The 20,482-nt window shown below is 43.0% G+C and overlaps 1 protein-coding gene across 1 annotated transcript in view; it reads right to left on the bottom strand.

Moving 5' to 3' along the window:
- Positions 1 to 20,482, bottom strand: part of CCBE1 (collagen and calcium binding EGF domains 1) — a 212,343-nt gene that overhangs the window by 28,183 nt on the left and 163,678 nt on the right. The window contains exons 3-4 of the mRNA XM_011361136.2: positions 5,386 to 5,438; positions 1,173 to 1,307 (exon numbers count right to left, since the gene is read on the bottom strand). Of these exons, the coding sequence (XP_011359438.1) occupies positions 1,173 to 1,307; positions 5,386 to 5,438 (188 nt within the window). The remainder of the gene's footprint in view (positions 1 to 1,172; positions 1,308 to 5,385; positions 5,439 to 20,482) is intronic.

Below are 20,482 nucleotides of genomic sequence, written 5' to 3'. Positions count from 1 at the left end.
AACCTGAGCATGAAGCTGTCTCTACTGTCCCGAGGAGGGAGGAAGAATGAGGTTGGAAAGAGAGACAGAAATACATGGAACTCTTAGCAGCAAGCTGGTTTTGCTGATCCCCAAATGAGAAGAACAGTACACCGTCCCACCAACTGAACAAAGAGCCTTTGCCCGGGACCTCGGGGGAACAGAAGGGCAGATTGTGCTCTCTGTAGGACAGGCCATGGGTCCCCACTCCATTCCCTTGGTGGTCTCAATCCCATTCTTTGTCAGATTAGGGCGCCATCCCAGGTACCACTGGGGAGAAGCCAGGAGACCCATTATCTAGAACTTCTTTTACACAGGCAGGCAGCTCATCACAGCTCCTGTGTTTGCCACTTGGGTCCACCTGCCAGTCTCTCAAGTCGCCCATCCTCTAGCTGATTCGCAAACTTGACCGTGCATGTGAATCACGAGAGGCATTTGTGTAAATGCAGATTTCTGGGCCTACTCTCAGAGTCTGGGGGGAGCAGAAATCTTTTTTTTTTTTTTTTCTTTAAGCAAGAATCCCAGATGTTTCTGACAGGTTAGCCACAGATCACTCTTTGAAACACGCAGCTCCAGGGGACAATAAACCTGTCTCAGAAACTCAAAGAGCGCAGAGCTGGGAAGCCCAGTCGGTGAGGGGGAAGGGGACAAGCCGGGGGTGATGGATGGTGCTGACTTTGCTCAGCTGCAGCCCAGGTGGCCGGCTTCAGCTCCCTCTGACTCACGTCCAACCAGTCTGCCATATGGCCACTGCTCGTGCCCAGTCTCTTCCTAGTCCTGTTCCGAGACAACGCGTTCTCTTGTTTCAGTCTTTCTGCAGGTTTAGATTTCTGTCCACTTACATTATTCTAATTTTCTCTTGATAATGTTTCCCTTTTCCCGCTCTTACATCTCGCTGCTCATCAGGCTCTAACTGGTACCAACTCCCTGAAGGATTCCTTGGCCATAGTTTGTTTCAATAATCACAGTAAAGGGCGGTGACCCCCTAGGATGAGACTGACACAATTTCATCTAACAAGTGTCAGGATGAAACGGGAAGAATCAGAGATCAATGTGGCTCCTGTGAGTGGGGCCCACTGATGAAGCACGTCCAGCAAAGGACAGAACCAGGCATCGTCTCAGGAGCTGGAAGATGACGTGCGTTGCCAACACACCTAGGCAGTAGGGCTTCTCCCGCTTCCGGTGTCTCTCCCGGTCATACCGGTATCCCGGATAACAAGTGCACAGCACGCGCCCGAAGTTATCTGTGCACTGCTGTTCGCAGGGGGCCTCGGCACACACGTCATAATCTGAAAAAGAAAAGTGTGAGCTCACACTCACGCAGTCATTCCCTAGACAGAGGCGGGTCGCCCACCCAGACTTTCTGGGCTGCACTCTGCTCCAGGGGGACTGTGACGTGTGAGTGGCTATGTTTAGAGGGGCACTAGCCCTCCAGGCCATGGGGTGCTTTCTAATACCTCGTGGGAAACACAGTGCTCAGCTCTGCAGTGGTTAGAAGCAGACGTCACTTGTAATTCCCTTCCGAGTCACCTCTTCATCCTTTGGTCTTTGTCACTTATTCAGCAGCAAAGTCGCTCTAGATGGCCAGTCTCTGAAACATCACCTGGGGCCGGTTTTTTTTCTCCCATCAACTGCTTTAGAGACAGAGAATTCCTTCCAGCTGGACACTAAAGAACGGCCAGCCCTGGTGATGGGCGTTGGCGTTGGGTAAGGTCGAACAGCCGTAGACCTCGTTTTAGCCCTATGCCTGTGCAAACTGGGGTGGATGGTCTGTTACTTATAAAGACTTAGAGCATCTCCTCCTCTCAGTCCTTACGAGCTGACATTCAACAAGCCTCTGAAGGGACTTTGGCTCTAAGTCAGGAGCTCAGGCTGAACATTTACTTGCCGACTAGATCCAGCATCTCATTAATCATTGCACTATCTTTCCCAGGTGCTGACAGACAAACTATCCTTGGACAAGATGTGATCCTGGCTTTGCTCTGCTGCCTATGAAGGTGGAATGGTGGGTTGTCAGCCTCTGGTGTGGGCAGGGTGGGTATGACAAAGCTTTTGCCATTCTCATGAAAACCTGGAAAACTGCCCTTGCTAAATCCTTCTGTGATTCCGGGCTTGCTTTGCCCGTGTGTGTCCCTGGTCAAATGTGTTTTCCTTAACAAAGCATCACCACTAGGCATCAATGTCCTATGCTCTATACTTTTGCTGCTCATGGGCCCAGACACAATTATTGAGTGCCTACTTTGGGCCAGGCCCCATTCTTGGAGGATGTCCCATTAAGGTGAAGAGTACGGGTTCTGGAGCCAACCCTCCCAGCTCTGCCACTATCTCTGTGATCGTGAGTTGAATGTCAATTTTCTTACCTATAAAGTAGGGAAACGATAATATTTACTTCATGGTGTGCTTTTAGGAAGATTATACTGGATGATGCAGTAAGCACAGTGGCTGACACACAGTAAAAGCTTTACCTGTTCGTCTGCTTCTTCTATTACTTGTTCTAACGCTTGTTTGGGTATCTGGCAGGGACTGTGTCCCCTGGAGTAACCAACACTACTCTCTTCCTACAGTTCATGCTCAATTAGTAACTGTTGAACCAGAACAAATCCGATCACTCTGTCACTTGGCCAATCGAGATAACGTAGCAGGGGGTGGCAAAACATATCTGATAGGTGGCTTTGCAGGCCTGCGTTGCAATTACTCAGTTCTACTGCTGTGGGGCAAAAGCAGCCATAGACAATTCTTAAGTAAATGGGTATGGCTGTGTTTCAATAAAACTTTATTTACAAAACAGGCAGTAGGCCAACAGGCATAGGTTGCTGACTTTTGACTTAAAGCAACAAATATGAGGCAACAACGTTTTTTAGAATGTAGTGTCTACTCATTAGTTGGTTGATATTTGTTTAGAAATCCTAGTAGTATTCTTTTACTATCTGTGATGGATAATCATATATGTCAGCTTGGCTAGGCCACACTACCTCGATATTTGGTCAAACATCATTCTAGATGTTTCTCCTACTTTTTAGATGAGAATAACATTTAAATCAGTACAGTTTGAGTAAAGCAGATTACCCTTCATAAAGTTGGTGAGCCTCATCCAATCAGTTGAAGGCCTTGATAGAAACAGGACGGACCTCCCCTGCTGAAGTGAGAATTCTGGTAGCAGACGGCTTTTGAACTCAAACTTTAATGTTGTCCTTGGACTCCAGTCTGCCAGTCTACTCTGCAGATTTTGGACTTGCCAGCCTCCAGACTCTTGTAAATCCATTCCTTAAAATAAATCTAAGAATCCTAACTAATACACCATCTTTTCTGAGATCCTACAGTTATACTTTGCATTCTTGAGCAGTGAAAACCTTTATGATAGCTTTAGTAGAAGACAAACACTGACTTATTCTCACAGATTAAAATAAATTAACTTTTAAAAGTATTCCAGTGGAAGCAATAGAGCAGAGGGTTAGTTATTTACGGCAAAGCGGCTTTCAGCTCTCGAGACCACTCTACCTGGAATATTCAGTTCTAGGTTCCATTAATCAAAGGTGCTGTAGTCCCACTTTAGGGTAAGGGAGGCTAGTTTTAGGTCTAGGTGTTTGAAACCACAATATCCAACACTTAAAGGAACTCTAAATATGTGGTATCCATGTAATATGTTTTATTAGGTTGGGCGAGGTCTTTAGCTGGGATCTTAAATTGATTGGCCTAAATTAATTTTCTTTCAGTATCTGCCAAATTGAAATATAAAAGACACAGCTGGTGACTGAGAAAAGCTGGCTTATAAAAGAATGCAATTATTTTGACCTTTGTGGTTTTCTCCACAAACCTCTAACCAATGGAATTGGCCGGCAGTGAGAAATTCAGCCTTGGAGAGAGACCCAAGGCCCTATAAACCATCATATGTGAAGTGATTTCCTACCCAACCTTCTTAAGCAGCTTCCTCAGAGGTCACAGCTATTTAATGAACTCTGTCATCCTTCCACCAAAGACAGCAATAGACAGAGAGATCCATTTATTTCTAACTGATAAAGATGCTGCTCACTGAGATGATGCCACATGAATTAGCTTGGCTGGGCTCAGATCCTTGGTAGAGACCTGGCTTCTTGGGTAATGGAGAAGAAAACTATTTTGTATTACCCACCTACCTCTCTGCACCTGGGGATAAACTAACCTCATGCTCTACAAACACTTCTTAGTGTTTTCTGGGTCAGTGCTGGCTTTCTCTGCCCCTTTCCTCCTGCTGCTCATCTAAGTCCTGGGCAGCCTTCCTCGAGCCAGCTCGAGTCTCCTCTCCTTCCTGAGGCCACTCTGACCATGCTGATCCTGTGTGCTCCCTCTGCAACCTTGCTGCACTGGAGGCCTCTACTGCACAAACTCCGGGCAATAACAGTAACCAATTACCAAGCACTTAATAACAGCCTCTGTTCCAAGTACTTTACATGGGTTAATATTCTTAAAACGACCATATAACTACTAATACTTTCCTGAAAAAACTAACGTTTAAAACTTGCCCAAGGTGATAGCTAGCTAGTAGGATGTGTGTTATGGACTGAATGTTTGTGTCCTCCTGAGAGTCATATGCTGAGGTCCTAACCCCCGATGTGATGGTGTTAGAAGGTGGGACTTTGGGGGGTGACTTGGTCATGAGGGTGGACCCCTCAGGAATGGTATTAGTCCCCTGATAACAGAGACTCCAGAGAGCGCCCTTGCATCACGTGATGACATGGCAAGAGGACGGCTGCCTAGGAGCCAGGAAGCCCTTGCCAGAGACTGAATCTTTCACACTTTGATTCTGAACTTCCCAGCCTTCACAGCTGTGAGAAATAAACGTCTGTTGTCTAAGCCACCCCGTCTATGGTATTTTTGTTACAGCCATCTGAATGAACTAAGCCAACAGAGAACCGTGATTAAAATCCAGATCTCTCTGATTCTTCACTGTCCAGATCCTGTCTACCTCACTTGAGGGCGTGCACCTTGAGGGCTGGGTCCCTGTCTTACATCTCTCTGTCTCTCCACTGCTGGGCTGTACACAGTGTCTGCTGATGGTCACGTAAAGGGGCTTCAAGTTCAACATATGCAAAGCAGGTGGAGAAGGTGGGGAGGGTGGTCATGTTCTAACTGCGTATGAAAAGCTGATTAGACACTCAATGTATGTAATGCACGTATACGAGTTGTGTAATGATTTAGATGGAGCCTGCTACACGTAACCAAACTGGCATTAGAAGAACTTAATGTCAAAAAGAAATATAGAAATTACATACACACATGCACAGATATTCACTGATAACACACATACATTCCATGTACATCTGAACTTTATAAACATCTAATGATTAGTCATGAATAAAGTGGGAAGACATAATCTTTTATATTACGTACCTTCTGGGATGCATTGTCCAAGAACAAATTTATACCCTTTGCAGCACTTTTTCCTAAGGGACAAAGAAAGAAAAACACATTTTAAATGCGATGTTAGATTAAAAAATATAATTCTTTTCAGTTATTGGTTTTGAATGAAGTAACTTGTGCCCCAAAAAAACTGAGGCATAAAGGAAAGCAGGGGTGGAATACGTCTAAGGAAATCTGAGATAAAAAATAAATATATATATTGTCAATACCACATGACCACATCTTTCAATGGCAGATGCCCTTTTCACCACATGACATATGAAATTAATCCTTTGAATCCTAAGAAGTGAATTAACTCAGATTTTAAGATACTCAGAGAATTAGAGGTCTACAAAAATATAAGTATAAAAAGGACTTTCGAGGCTGACCTGACCCCTCATCCTACAGACCAAGGATTCACATGACTTGCTACTTACAGTAACAATTAGCTGAGTATAATAATAATTGGATAATTGTAACATAATGATCGCTAATTATAAGACTCCCACACATTCTAACTCCCATTCTAGTACTTTTTTTTTTATGCCTGTACCACATAAGACACTCAAAGGTACCTGAATTATCTAAGTTCAAAAAACAGCAAGCAGGTAATTACTAACATAAATATGCAAGACTTAATATTTCTGCCCAAGGTAGAGAAATGGTGCCACCTGTTCCAAATGTAAAACTTCACGGGAAAGAATACATCTCTGGGGCATGAGCTTCTAACAGGCTACTCCCTCCGCAAACACGAGGATACACTTTGCACAAAACAATCAAATAAGCAACTACCTGAAGGTTCTGGAGAGGATATTAAAGTGACAGATTGAGCAGAGTTGACATTTTGAACAAGGGGCCAACACACGGTTATTATTGTTATTATAAATAATCAAAGGTGGGGACTAAAGCAATTTCCTACCTTTGTCAAATGGTCGGAACCTTCAACCAGGTTAGACAAGGCCTTCTATCTAAGAAGAATTTGATTCACTTAAATGTATTTTTCCTATCACATTCTAGCGAAAAATAATTGAACAGCATTATTTTCTACCTTTGCAAATTAGTATCATTTACCTATTTCATTGGTCAAATCCATTTTTGTGGATTGATCTGCTAGGTGGATTACCACCTACTGGGTGAAGGAGAAATGCCAGTAATCTCTTCCTAAAACTTGTAAAATTTATAAAAATTTTATTAAATCCATCGCTTATAAATTTTACATACAATTGTTTAAAAATGTACACAACTTGTAAACCTCACATCCTGTAGAAGATTCTAAGGCTCAGTCCGGTACAGCAACACTACTTCCTTTCTCCCTGCGACATTTCTCACATACGGCCCAGCTGTGGTAGATCATCTTGCTTCAAAAGCATGACAAGGGGACTTCCATTATGAAAAAACAAGGGGCATTTGGGATGCTCCCGAAACAGACTTGAAGGAAATAGCTAAGGGTCCCCGTTCCCTCAAAGGACACACTTGCCTACTGTACTTTTCCACTCGTTATAGACTATTTTGGATCTTTTTCAGCATAGTTTATGTTAGAATGACACGTGTGTGTGTATTTAAATGTGTATGCATATATATAAATAAAATGTACTGATATGAATGATGTTTGGCGACATCCCGAGTTTTCCCCTTAGATGTAATTTAACATCGCCAACTGAATTATGATTTTACATGACAAAAGAAGCCCAAGGGGCATAAATTTATGATAATTACTACTTCTAACTGAGGTCGAGGATCTAACTTTATATTCCATGAAACTTAAACTCTGCCCAGTTTTCCACGGCTTAAGAAAGTTCCAGGACCTAACAACCAAAAAGAAAACTGGCTTAATAGACTATTCATTACAATTTTATGGTTATGACTTACTGTACTACTTGAAGCTGTCCGACAGAAAACCGTAAGAGGAAAAGCAGTGCACTAGACGGTTTGAAACGCGAGTGATTCATGAGAAAGTTGGATGGAGGGGAAAAACATGTGTTTTTGATACTCACATCTCAAGTGTCGCTGCGTTGAAACATATGGATCTATTGGGCTGTTTTTATTTAACGGTGCAGCTAAGGTATAGCCTCTGAGATGTTTGATGGCGTTTTACAGTTCATGGAAATGGATACGAGCCTTACAATCTCTTTCTACATCCAAGACATTAAACTTGGGCGTTTTGACCTTCGTGAGCATTTCAAGGGCTTGGGATTGTCCATGCAGTGAAGCCAAAAGTAACCCATCGTTTGCCTTTTAATGAATTAAGTGATCATGCAGTGATTTCACATGCTTTCGAAAGGCTACAGAGCTCTGTCAGAAGTGGATCTGAGCTTCAGGAAGGGCACGCTTCATTTCAACACCAGCTCAGCTAAGAATTAACTTCCCCTTGGCTGTTTTTCCTGAATGGCATAAGTAAAGCCACATCCCTGTTCGAGAAGGAGGTTTGAGACCTCACTGTACTCTCCACTGTTCCTGGCGATACAGCATTATTCTGCACGTTAAACATCCATCAATCATAAATCGCCATTTAAAATAAACAATGAAATATTCCAAAGTATAAGAAAGCAAACACTGGCCGCACATGTTCTACCAGTTCAAAGATTACTTAAAAACATAATTTATGTGCGATGAAGTTGAGAGAGCCAAAGTGAAATCTCCTTCTCGTTATGCAGGCACTTGTTAGACTTAACTACATACACGGCTGTGTGGTTTTTATCTTTAAGAAAAACAAACGAAGATGGGGAAAGCTCTTGTGGGTTCCGGGGAGGCCAGCCTTCTTAATACGCTTCACGTGTCATAGCTTGGTTTTCCAAATGCAAATGCTCTTCTCATTTTTTTGGCAAGGGGAAGTGGTGATTAGATTGTTGTTACATAGAAAGGGCGACATCTGGTAATCAGGAAAGTCTGTGGAGGTTTCCCCTGGGTGCCTCTGAGTAGTAAGACACATAAAAAAATCATAAATTTTTTGTTACAGGCCAAATTTGTCTAATTTGGTTCTAGCCCAAAATATATCCCACCAACCAATGTGTGTGAGAGCTTTTAGAAGGAAAAACTAAATTGAGAAATGAAGATAATAGAGATGGCATCATTCGACTGTCTGCTGTTATCAGATTCTAGAAAAGAATTTAAAAAAACAACTGCCGACAGTATTAGAGAACTAGAAGGGACTTGAAAGGTCAAGTGAGTGAGCAGGCAAGAAATATTTCAACACTTGCTCCAACTAGATAGTAAATTTTCCTAAGATTTACTTGAAGTTTCCTTTGCATAAATGCCTAGACATGCACCGAACGTATCAGATATATATATTTTTTTAAATGAGAGAAAAAACTATACCTTTTAGAGTTCTTGGTGCCAAGCTACCTATGTGCAGTAGATAGAGCAGTGGCTGGACAGTCAAGCAAATCTGGTTTACAATTCTGGCTCTATCACTTGAAGAGCTCAGGGTGCAGCCTGGGCTGATTTCTTAAACCCGCTGAGCTTTAGACTCCTCGTGGATAAAACTTGACGCTTCCTTTACAGAAGTATCACAAGGATCACAGGTGACACAGATACCTCGCAGGGCCTCATTTAGGGTCAGAACCATGTTTTTTTTAGCTGCTGCTTTCTGAACACGGCTAGAAAATAACAACTCTTCCCAGATGCACGAGACGTCTTAAGACTCATCTCTTTCTTCCACTTCTTAGTCAATGGCAGATGCCATCTCCGAAAACAAGAGGGACCGAGAGGGAAGGGAAAAAAAACTTTTGATTTCAAGATGATGGAAAATATTTTTGTCCTCTTCTTCCACAATTTAATCCCAAGTAACGAGAACGTGGAATAAAAATGCAAACTCATATCCCATGGATTTAGGAAAACTCTCTAACTCTGGACATGGCCTGTGGATGGAAGGATGAGAAGTGATCTTGTAGAGTGAAGTAACTTCAAACCCAAGTGTCTCCATAGCAGGTTATCATGGAGCAGCAGGCCAACCAACTTTGCAGAACCTCGGCAAGGCTTAGATCGGAGATACCAAGTATTGAGGAGAGTGGAAGCCAAGAAGACAGTAAGATGATCTGAAAGTCGGGTGACATGGTGGACTTCTACTTCCCTCCCTAACCCTGATTACTTAGCCAGATACCCTTTGCCTACCACCGCAAGAGGCAGAGGTATATTCTTTTGGAAAACTGTGCCTGAGAAGCTCAAGGCTGGGACACTGAGCCAGAGAACCGAGCGGAACCTGCCCGTGAGTAGATGACCCTGCCCAGGCTAACCAGAGTTCCAAACGTTTTCAAAGAACCCCTTTGATGTAATATTTCATTCCAAAACAATGAAGCCCTGCTGGTGATGGCTTCTAAAGGCAAACTGACAGTAGCTTGTTCACATCATCAACTAGTCAGTCCCAAATAAGGAGATGAGACTGGTGATCTGGAGAGTCTAATTTGCCTAATTTATTTTCACCATTTCAACCACACTGTGACATGCCCGAGAAGGGTGTCCATAAGAAACTTTTGCCAGGAAGAACAGAGAACGGGAATTCCTCAGGGCTATTATATTAAGGGCCCGAGGACCTAAAAGTGGTCCTGACTTTCTCTGTAAAGCTCCTTAGAGTGAAGGTGCTTTTTCCTCTCTCCCTTACGCCTTCTTCCTTGCTGAAACCTTATGGAGTTTTGCATGACTTCATGTTAACTATCAGAATTCCTTTTGCACTAAATGCCTGAGAACAGAACCCAATAAAATGACTCATCTCTCATGTAGGCATGCTTGGTTCAGCCCTTTAACCACAATGTGCTCCCCCCAGGTAAATGGAATGATATGTTTACTGCAGCAATCAGTAAATCAGAAACCAAAACAAAACCTACCCATTTATTCATCTACATACAAGCTTGTTACTGCCAAATCAATGACAATACCAAGAGAATCATAAGGAGTATATTAGTACGACTTGCTCTAATATGCACTATTACTGATAGTCAAGATCAAATGATGGAAACAGTATGGTGGTTCCTAAGAGAATTAAACTGAGTCAGCACATGATCCAGCAATTCCACTTCTGGGTATATATCTACAAGAACTGAAAGCAGACTCGAACCGATATTGGTTCATAGCAGTATCTTTCACAATAGTTAAAAAGTAGAGATGACCCAAATGTCCTTCATCACATGACTGGATAAACAAAACATGCTACGTACATACCAGAGAATATTATTCAGCTTTAAACAAGAAGGAAATTCTGACAGAGGCTCCACTATGGATAAACTGAAAACATGATGCTAAATGAAATAACACAAAAGGACAAATACTGTACTATTCCACTTATATGAGGTTCCTAGAGTAGTCAGATTCACAGAGACAGAAAGGAGAGTGGTGGTCGCCAGGGCTGTGTGCCAGTTGCTGCTGAATGGTGTAGAGTTTCAGTCCGGGAAGATGAAAACGTTCTGGAAATGAATGGTGGCAAGAGTCGCACAAAAGTGTAAACGTACTTAACGCCACTAACTACACACCTAGAAATGGTTAAAATGGCAAATTTCGTGTTATGTGCCTTTTGCCACAAAAACGCTAGATGGTCAGATGAGGAAAGTCACTGCTGAAGCCATTCTTCTTCCTAACTATTAACTCCCTGGTCATGGTGTCGTCTGGGGTTTAGCTGTGTGAATGACAGAAAAAATAGTGTGTGGTTATTCTCAGATGGCGCTAAGGTCACAAGCAGAAAGTATTTATTCCTACAAGGCTGCAAGTGGTAAACAACTTATTCATTCAACGAACATTCATATTGCGTCTACCCAAAAGGCAAAATGGCTGGGGGTTAAGGCCCTCGGCCTTGGGCACAGATCTCCTGGGTTTGAATCTAGGCCTCTGCTGCTTTCCAGCTGTGTGACCGTAGACAAGTGACTTAACTTCCTCTACCTTGATTTCTTCATCTGCAAAATGGGAAAGTAACAGCACCCTCCTCTCTGTCTTGGAGTGAGGATTCACTGATTTAAGATGCATAGAGCTTGGTACTATCGTGCTGGCAAACATTAAGTCCAATGGAAAATGCAGAAAGAAATGTGCTGTTTTTCCTGTGTGTCCCCACTCTGGCACCCACCCTCAAGGACCCTGCAGTGTCGCAGAAGAGAAAGCGTCAGGAAGTCCGCAGCTCTGCCCGTCGGACTCCCCACTGTCTTGGCTGTGAGAAGCAGCCAGCGCTCACTTACAGCGATAGAAGGGTCGGTATCTTGGCCATGTTTGTTTCCACGCTAACGCCTACTCAGAGACGATTCTATCGACAGTAGGAAAAGCGAAACCCTAAACCATTCCACCTCCCACCCTCTGGTCAACACGGTATCCGCTCTTGAAGATGAAATGCACATGACTGGATCTCTGTTTACTCAAAGCCGGCCCAGGAGCACATGGGCAGAGCCAACAGCAGCCCCGGCTGCAGGCTGGAGACACACACAGTCACCTTCGCTCAGTGTTTCTGCCAGCACCTCCCTAGCTCCCTGGCATGTGGTGTTCCTCAGGCTCAGACGGCCACGGAAGCCCAGAGGGTTTCAGAGGCAAGAACCTGGCATTGATCCACTGCCTCTGCAGCGACGCCAGCGCTGGCTGCTCCAGCCCTAGCACGTTTTCCCCTCTCGCTTCGCCTCTCGAATGAGTTTTCTACCTTGTCAACCCCCCCACTTTCTGGTTGGCTGGCTGCCTTTTCCCTGATTCAGATGAGAAGTGGATCATTTCTGGAACATAAGAAAAAAGTCATAACAAATCGAAAAAAGTAGTTTTGTATTATCTTTGTAAAAAAATAACCAAATTGTATCTATGTATATACTTATGTATACATAGATAGTGAGATATTTTTACCTAAAAAAATAAAGATTAGGTTGGATATTCCTGCTTCTCTTTATGTGGGTGAGATAAAAGACGATCCTCATGTTTTGTTTGTTTTTTTTTTTTCCTGTAATGAGCAAGTATTGATTTTGTAGCAAGAGAAATCAAGGGAATGAAGGGATTTTTAGGGATTTTCAGGGTGTTTTGGTACATTTCTAATGCCATCAGTTTCAGACACTCTGGTTTTGACAGTTGGTTAGGGAGCAAACCTCGTAAACGCACGTCGGAGCATCGCTGACGCCAGCACCCAACCCGGAACCGAGGCTTTGCCTTTCGGGCCGACTTGACCGACTGGGTCTCAACCAAACTGCTTTTGACCAGACCACCTGGAACTGAAACGTGGTCTTTATTAAGAAATTGCTCTAGGGATTACGTGTATCATTTAACAGAATGTTTATTCTTACTTTCTTCACCTCAAATAATTAGTTTGAGGTTTGCCTTAGAGAGAATTTTAATGGGCCAATTATCCCTATTGGTGAGACACGTTTAAACCAACGAATCTCTACTCGTATTCTCACGGTTGCTCATTTGCAGGAGCACTGATAGCTGTGAACTGTGCCTCACTGTGCGAGTCATCATCCAAGGACCGTGCGGGGATATTGTGGGACCCAAAGCCCTTGTGCTTTATTTTTAGTCTAACCTTAACTTTCTAAGCCTTCTAGGAACACCTGAGTGGTTATTAATATGATGCTGCAGTGGCATTCATCAAGAAAATCGTATCTTCCAGCGTTGACTTATTCACCATAAATTGACCGACACGAGTCATCCACGGTGGTCACCAAGCGTTCCTGAAAGTTTCCTGACTTCTTTGCCTTCTCCTGCCACCTAGAGCTTTCTCTGCAGCTCAGCCATTGTCACCTCACGCCTCTCTTTTCTTCGAAGGGTGGATCCAGCCTCAGGATTTTAACTCTTCCCTCTCTGTTCAGGATCCCTAAACTGCAAAGTTAATTCCCTTCATTTTGCTTGCCTGTATCGTCTAAGTTTTCTAGAATTATCAAGTATGTTTGTAATGAGAGCAGTGGTATTTTAAAACTAATAAAAAAATTGATTCTCACTGCCAAGGTGTTACAGAATAGCATCCTTGATGGAGCCAGGGCTTAGAGGCAAAATATCCACAAACTTGTTTTTAAATATTGTATTCTGTTTTTTTCCTGGTAGAAGCTCCACATTATCCATAGTAGCTGTCTTCTAGAACTTTGGTACTGTGGCAAAGGTTGCTGTTTTCCTAACTCTATTTTCTCTTTTTTTTTGGTACAGTTACAGAAACGCAAATTATATCTGAGTATGTAAGCACCTGGAATAAAAGAAACGCTTCCCAGCCCCCTGTCCCACCAGGTATGGCCTTGCAAAGAAGCCCAGCCAATGGGATGTAAATGACCGTGACGCGTGCAACTTTCGGGTGCCACCCCTAAGTGGAAGGGGCACATGCCCTCCCACTTTTCACCTTCCCGTGAGTGGGAATGAGAACAAGGTGGTGGTGAGCCATCTTGGACAATGAGATCAACATCTTAGCTATGGGTGGGTCAACATACAAGGACCTGAGTCCATGATGCGATCCAGTCACCACATGAGCTAAAGACACCTGGCAGTTTTGTGTAAGAGAAACAAATTCCGATCTCGTTTATGCCATTATACTTGGTTTCAGCTACAGGAGTCGAATACACTCCCACAGCTAAAATAACTGAAGGAAATGAATTCACGAGAGGAGGGCTACTGAAATCCAAGGTTAGTAAGCCAAATGGCGCCTGGAGAAGACACGGACTTTCATTTTGCTCCAGGAACCAGTATGCATGGAGCCCTTGAGCCTTATAAAATACTGACCCTTGAGATGTGAATGTCTGCAAACTTCTCTGTGAATTATCCGAAGCTGAAGACCTCTGTGCTTTGACAGGGCTTTGGTCCTTTTCGCCACACAGTGGGCAGACAGACTTTCATTAGCATTCAGCCCCCTTGCCTTCACTTCACCATGGAAACGAGGCATTTCCAGAGGGATTTGGTACAAGGACACATGAATACAACTCGCTGATTTGGATTTTTGTCCACAGGTCAGTCACTTGGCAATTAAATGAGGAAGTCTTAAAGCAGAGAGTTTTACTTGGATAGACAGATGGGACCCAATCTGAGATTTTCTTTCTTAGGTTAATTAATCATGATGTGACATATCCCATTTCTCACATGCATCAAACTCTTATGGAAAACGAAATACGATTGACCTTAATTCAGGTCTAAGCCACTGGAGCGAGAAATTCATACAACACCGAAGTGGGATTTCTACCTCCAAATCATTTACAGATGAGAGCAGGAATCTTGTATTTGTTTTAGATACCGAACTATATAAATAATAATTCAACATCAAGTAAAAAATTCAACTCAGATTAGGTAAGAACTGGAAGCATTAAGTTTGACTTAATCCAACCAACACTTAATTGAAAGCTTGCTCTATGCGGAGCCAACCATTTTCCACGGATTGTTTAATTCTCATAACCACCCTTGTTTTTTTTTTTTTTTACATATGGGAAAACTGAAGCACAGAACACTTAAGTAACTTGTTCAAATTAGTAGCTAAACTGGACAAATTAGTCCCAGGCTGCAAGACTCCAGAGGCCACCTCTTCTCTGAGCTGGGTGTTATAGAAAATATGGAAATGATTAAGATTTGAATTTGGTCACTGAAGACAATCAATATGGAAGAAATACACATACAGAGCCATACATAACACAAGACAGAGCATTAAAAGCGTCCTAACACTGGTATAATGTGTTCTCCCAACACAGAGGGAGAGTATTAACTTAATTTCAGGGGCTACAAAAATTATGGCTCCTTGGAGTTGTTCCTGCCCCAGAAAACTATCAGGTCCTACTGACCAGTCTTGATGCTCTAGCTTGGCTCCAAATCTGGTTTCAGTGTCTGGGAGTCTCAGCTTCCCTCTGGGGAAAAATTCCCCACCCATGGTTCAGAGTATCCTTAGACAACCTTTAGGATGTGTCTCCCAAGCCTGAATCTTATTTAATCTGTAGTTCAGAGAGCCACATATCGGCCCAGAAGGGAGGTTGGGAAGAAGACTGTGGACAGAGCAGTTAAAATGGCTACTGAAATATTTCAGGCAAGAGATTAAGTGAGTCCAAAACAGGGTACTGAGAACTGAAAAATAAAGGCAGATTTTAAAGAAATTTTGGAGGCAGAATCTGTAGGATTTCTTAACACACTGGATGTAGAGAATAACAGACAAATCTAAGACCAGAGATTTATTTTAGTGGACCTGCCTAGTGGATGAGGTCACCATTAACTAATGCAGATCAAATTGGAAAAGAGCTAAGTACAAACGATTTTTATTGCACAAATTTGGGGGTGACAAGAAGGTATTGATTACATTTGGTTTAGATATATCGTTTGGGAAGTTTGAGGCTTTAGGCAGCTCAAGGGCGAGCCAAAGATGGAGGTATGCTAGAGACAGCCTTCAGAGAGACAGGAGCATTGGATAACAACACCCGGGGAGGGCCAGAGCCAAGGACACAACTTGGGGAGACATCCTCCCGGAAGGTGGGCCAAGTAAGGAAGCTAGAGAGAAGAGGAGGGAAGGACTAGTCAGAGAAGTGATATCAAAAAGTCAACAAACTGGCTCTGTGAGCTTGAGCACGTCACTGTCCTACTCTGCGTCTCTGCTTCCTGCACCAGGAAAACAAGAGCCTTGAACTGGGGTGATCTTCAAGGTCTCCCCTAACTCAAAACCTCTCTGGCTCCTCGGGTGATAAGAATGTTCTATATCTTCATTGTGGTGGTAATCACATGGGTGTGTATGTACTTGGTCAAGAGGCAAACTGTAGAATGGAAACTCAGGCATTTTATCAGATGTAAATTATACTTCACTGAAGTTGATTTTAAAAAATCCCTTGACTCCAAGTAATTATCCATTTCACGTAAAACTATTAACAATAGTATGAAATATCCATTAATGAGTACTTTTTTCATCAGAGAAAAAGAAATACAGGTCAAATAAAAACACGCCCTCAATCCCCAGGGGGTAGAAAAAAATACAAGAATTAGAAGGAACTGTTTTAAGAAATTATCCCCTGATCATTTCGGACATTGGTATGAGTTAGCTGATGTCCTGAGACTGTTTCACAAACACGTGGAAACCTAACTGGAGAGCTCTCAGACGTGGCATGTACACAAGGAAAGCCCAAGAGCCACAGGGAAACAATGTAGCAGCTTTGCTCTCCTGAGACCTTCAGCTCACAGCTGGTAATGGCCTCTAGACAAATCTGCTCAAGGGGTGGTTCTCAGAAGTTTATCGCATGTCAATCGCTATACAGCTAAACTCAACAACAATATCTTCGGCGCAGGAATGAATGTTCTTGGTGCAAGGTATACTCACTTTTAAAACAACATAAGCTCCTTGATATCTGAAGCACCATTTAATTAGATGGGAAAGGCTACCCACATCTCTACATTGAGTCTACTTATGGGGTTTATGTCATTTATTATAATTTTCCCCCCTTTCTCAAAATTTAAAAGAGAATGCCTTAGAGCAATGTCTGGTTCCTGACAACAAGGTATAATTTGGGGCTCTATGATAAAGGTTGCTCTATAGAAAATCTTATGGGTCACAGGTCATACACATCTCCACCACTGTACATGCCACAATCTGTCTCTGCTAACTGACTGTGGACACCGTAGGGCAGGAATCAGGTCTTAGTTATCCTGTGCACCTACACCAGTGCCCGAAAGATCACAGATACTCCACACATTTTGGCTGACTTGAACTTGGCCAGAACTCTCCTTGGGAAGAACCTACCCAAGACACCATTTACCAGTACAAAGGGTATGGCTTTATCTTCTCTTTGTCTCTTTTTTCTTTTTTCTTTTCTGGCCTCCTGTGGGCTCTTCTTCCTTCCCTTCTCCTTTGCTGTATTACGAGGTGCGGCAGGAATCAGGGACCAGACAGTAAGGGGTGTGCGTAACCCAGTAATGTTTCTTGCATGAAATAATGACAAGCTGATTGCCTTTACCATTTTCTGCCTCCGAGGGCCAAAAATATCCAACTTTTCCTGGAGTACATAATATGTGCTCCGCTATTTGCAATAAAGAACTGGGAGACTCAGGTAAGTCCAGGTGAGTCGTCCAAGACTGTTCAGTGGTGCAGCTGGATCTTAAATCCAGGGGTTGCTTGGCAACTCGGCCACCATTTCTGGGCTAAGAAGTTGCTCCAGGACATTAATTTTGGATCCTTGCTGAGTGGCAACATAGGGCTCTATGTTTGGGGGCCTGAATGAATCAAAACTGTTAACAAGTACAAAAATGTGGGCATGCTGTATGGTACGTGGGATGGGCAACTGTTTTGAAGTCAGACAGATCTGAGTTTGAAACTGACTACTACTTACTCGTATCATGAACTGATGTAAGTTACACGTCAACTTACGTTTCAGTTTCTTCTGAAAAATGCAGTATCAATATATATACTTTGTTCGGGTGATTTTGGACATTAAATGAGCCGGGTAAAGCACTTGTATAGAGCCTGTTGTATAGCAAATGCCCAATAAAGAGACACTGATAATGATTATGATAGCAACAGTAACAGTAGTTGTTGTAATACTCTTCTGCCTTACTTTAATGAAGGGGTTAAAGTGTGTATACACACACACACACACACACACACACTTTATGTTACTCAAATACATTTATAATTATATAACTATAATATAATTAAATGTATAGGGGTAACATTGGTTAATAACATTATATCAGTTTCAGGTGTACGACTTTATAATACGACTTCTGTATACTCTATTGTGTGCTCACCATCAGAAGTATAGTCTCGTCTCCTTCTGTCCTGTAATAGGTATGGTGAAGCACTGTGAAATACTGGAATGCCTGAAGATCAAACAGTACATTGTCTTATATTGAATCAACAAATAACTGAATGCTGAATCTGGGCAAGTGACTGATACACGCCTAAGGAAATAAAAGAATCGTAAGAAATTTATACAATCACTGAGGACACAGAACGTAAGAAATATTCAACCACAACATGACCTTTGAAAATAAGAAAATATTTGAGATGTCAAAAGGCACTCAGTCTATCAAAAATTATCAAAGGATAAACAGGCCCAGCCCTGCCCGGTCTAGGAATTCTTTATGGAGTGGGATTTGAGATTTGGGATTTGGCTGAGATTTTCTAGACACAGAATAAGATGGAAGGCCTCTCAGGGCATAAAGAGCATGGAGAGGTGTTGGTTACCTTAGAGTTAGGGACACAGCACTGTTTGATTGTCCTTATATGATAATAGATATCAGTGCCTTGTTAACTAGAACCTCTAATACCCAGGCAACCCTTGAACCAGAGATGTCCTATGGAAAACCACTCAGCCACAGTTGCTTCTGACTAGGTGGACTGGATGGTCCTACTTGGTACCGTGAGTCCATGATCCTGTCCCTCTAGGTTGAGAAGGCTGCAAGGGCATCTGAAGCAAGGGTGGCCAATCCAGCCACCTGCTCCAGGACAAACACCTGAGCTGGACCAATCACACACTCCTGTCCAAGGCTCTGCACTGACCAATGCCCAGCGAGTAGGCAACTAGCTGTGCCAGTGCTGCCGAGGCCCCAGCAGTTGAGAAGGGTCCGAAGACGTGACAATGAGCTGAAATGTCAAGTGCGGGCAGGAAGCTGGCACTGGCCAGACTCCTGAGAGAAGCAGAGACTTCACGAGGGAGACGAGGGAGACGAGGGAGGAGGCACCCCCCGGGTCACTCTGTTTCCCAAGAGCTACTCCATTCTCACTCCAGGCATCCCGACCACAATTCCCTTCATTCTCGAGATTCGAGTGGCATTTCTGTCGTTTGCAACCAAGATTGTGTTCTTTTCCAGTTATCCTGGTAATGTATAAAAGATACAAGTTTTAGAAATAAGAGTATAAAGGGCTTTTGATTTGGGGGTTAATCACAGGTAGGGCTTCCATGGTTGCTGTGTTTTAGCAAAAGCACAGATTTCTGTTTCGTATAGAGAAGTCGCTCGTGGACGGTTCAAATATAAATGTTTTTATTAGCCTTAGACACAGTCCTTATCACGCTGAGAATTGGATTCTGTCAATTACAGTTGAACATCCAGGTGTTTTGGGCATTGGTGAAGTAGTGACTGGTAACCTTGAGAAAGAGCTGTCGCTTGAGTTTAAACAAGAAACCAGCTGTACCAGGCAGAGCAAAATAAGCTGAGTGACAAAACGTGTTTTACTAGCTATAAGGGAAATGCAAATCAAAACCACAATGAGATACACCTGACCCTCCGTTAGAATGGCTATTGTCAATAAGAAATAACAAGCATTGGAGCGGTTGTGGAGAAAAAGCAATCCTTATACACTGTTGGTGGGAATGTAAATTGGTGCAGCCACTATGAAAAACAGTATGGAGGTTCCTCAAAATATTAAGAATAGAGCTACCATATGACTCAGTAATCCCTCTTCTAGCATCTACTGAAAATTTGGAAAACATTTATCCACAAAGATATATGCACCCTGAGGTTCCCTGCAGCATTATTCACGGGGGCCAAGACATGGAAAGAACCAAAGTGCCTTCCGATAGATGACTGGGTAAAGAAGCGGTGGTACGTATAGAAAATGGGATATTATTCAGCCATAAGAAAGGATGAAATACGGCCATCTGCGATGACACGGATGGATCTTGAGAGTATCACACTAAGTGAAATAAGTCACACGGAAAAAGACGAGAACCATATGATTTCACTCATATGTGGGATATAAAACAGAAAGCAACAAACAGACAAACAAAACAAACTCACTGGAGGGTGGGGGGAGGATGCACAGGATGCAAGGGGTCAAATATACGACAATGGAAGGAAGCTGATCGCTGGGTGGTGAGCTCACGCTGCAACATAGAGATGATGTACCATAGACTGGTTCACTTAAAACATATAGAATGTCCTTAACCAATGTTATGCCGACAAATTTAATTAAAAAAAAGGACACATGTTTTATAAACATGAGGTTGCTTTAAATAACATGAAGTTCCAGTGTCTTTGGCAATGTGGGCACATAACTCGCCGGCAGAGCCTCGCTGCTCTGTGTCCTGTTCGACTTTTCCTGGGGTCCAGTTCCTTCCTCCCAGCCGGGAGGAATCCTTCCGCTGGTTCCGTCAGAGAGAAGTGATGAGACCAGTGAATAGATGCACTTGTTCTATGCAGTTGACCGCTTTTTGCTGGTTATTGACTCCCCTCCTCCAGATATTTGAAATGCTTTCTCGTCTGGTCTCCT

Source organism: Pteropus vampyrus, unplaced genomic scaffold, assembly GCF_000151845.1.
Source record: "Pteropus vampyrus isolate Shadow unplaced genomic scaffold, Pvam_2.0 Scaffold62, whole genome shotgun sequence".
NCBI lineage: Eukaryota > Metazoa > Chordata > Mammalia > Chiroptera > Pteropodidae > Pteropus > Pteropus vampyrus.
This window is presented reverse-complemented; position numbering and strand designations above follow the sequence as displayed.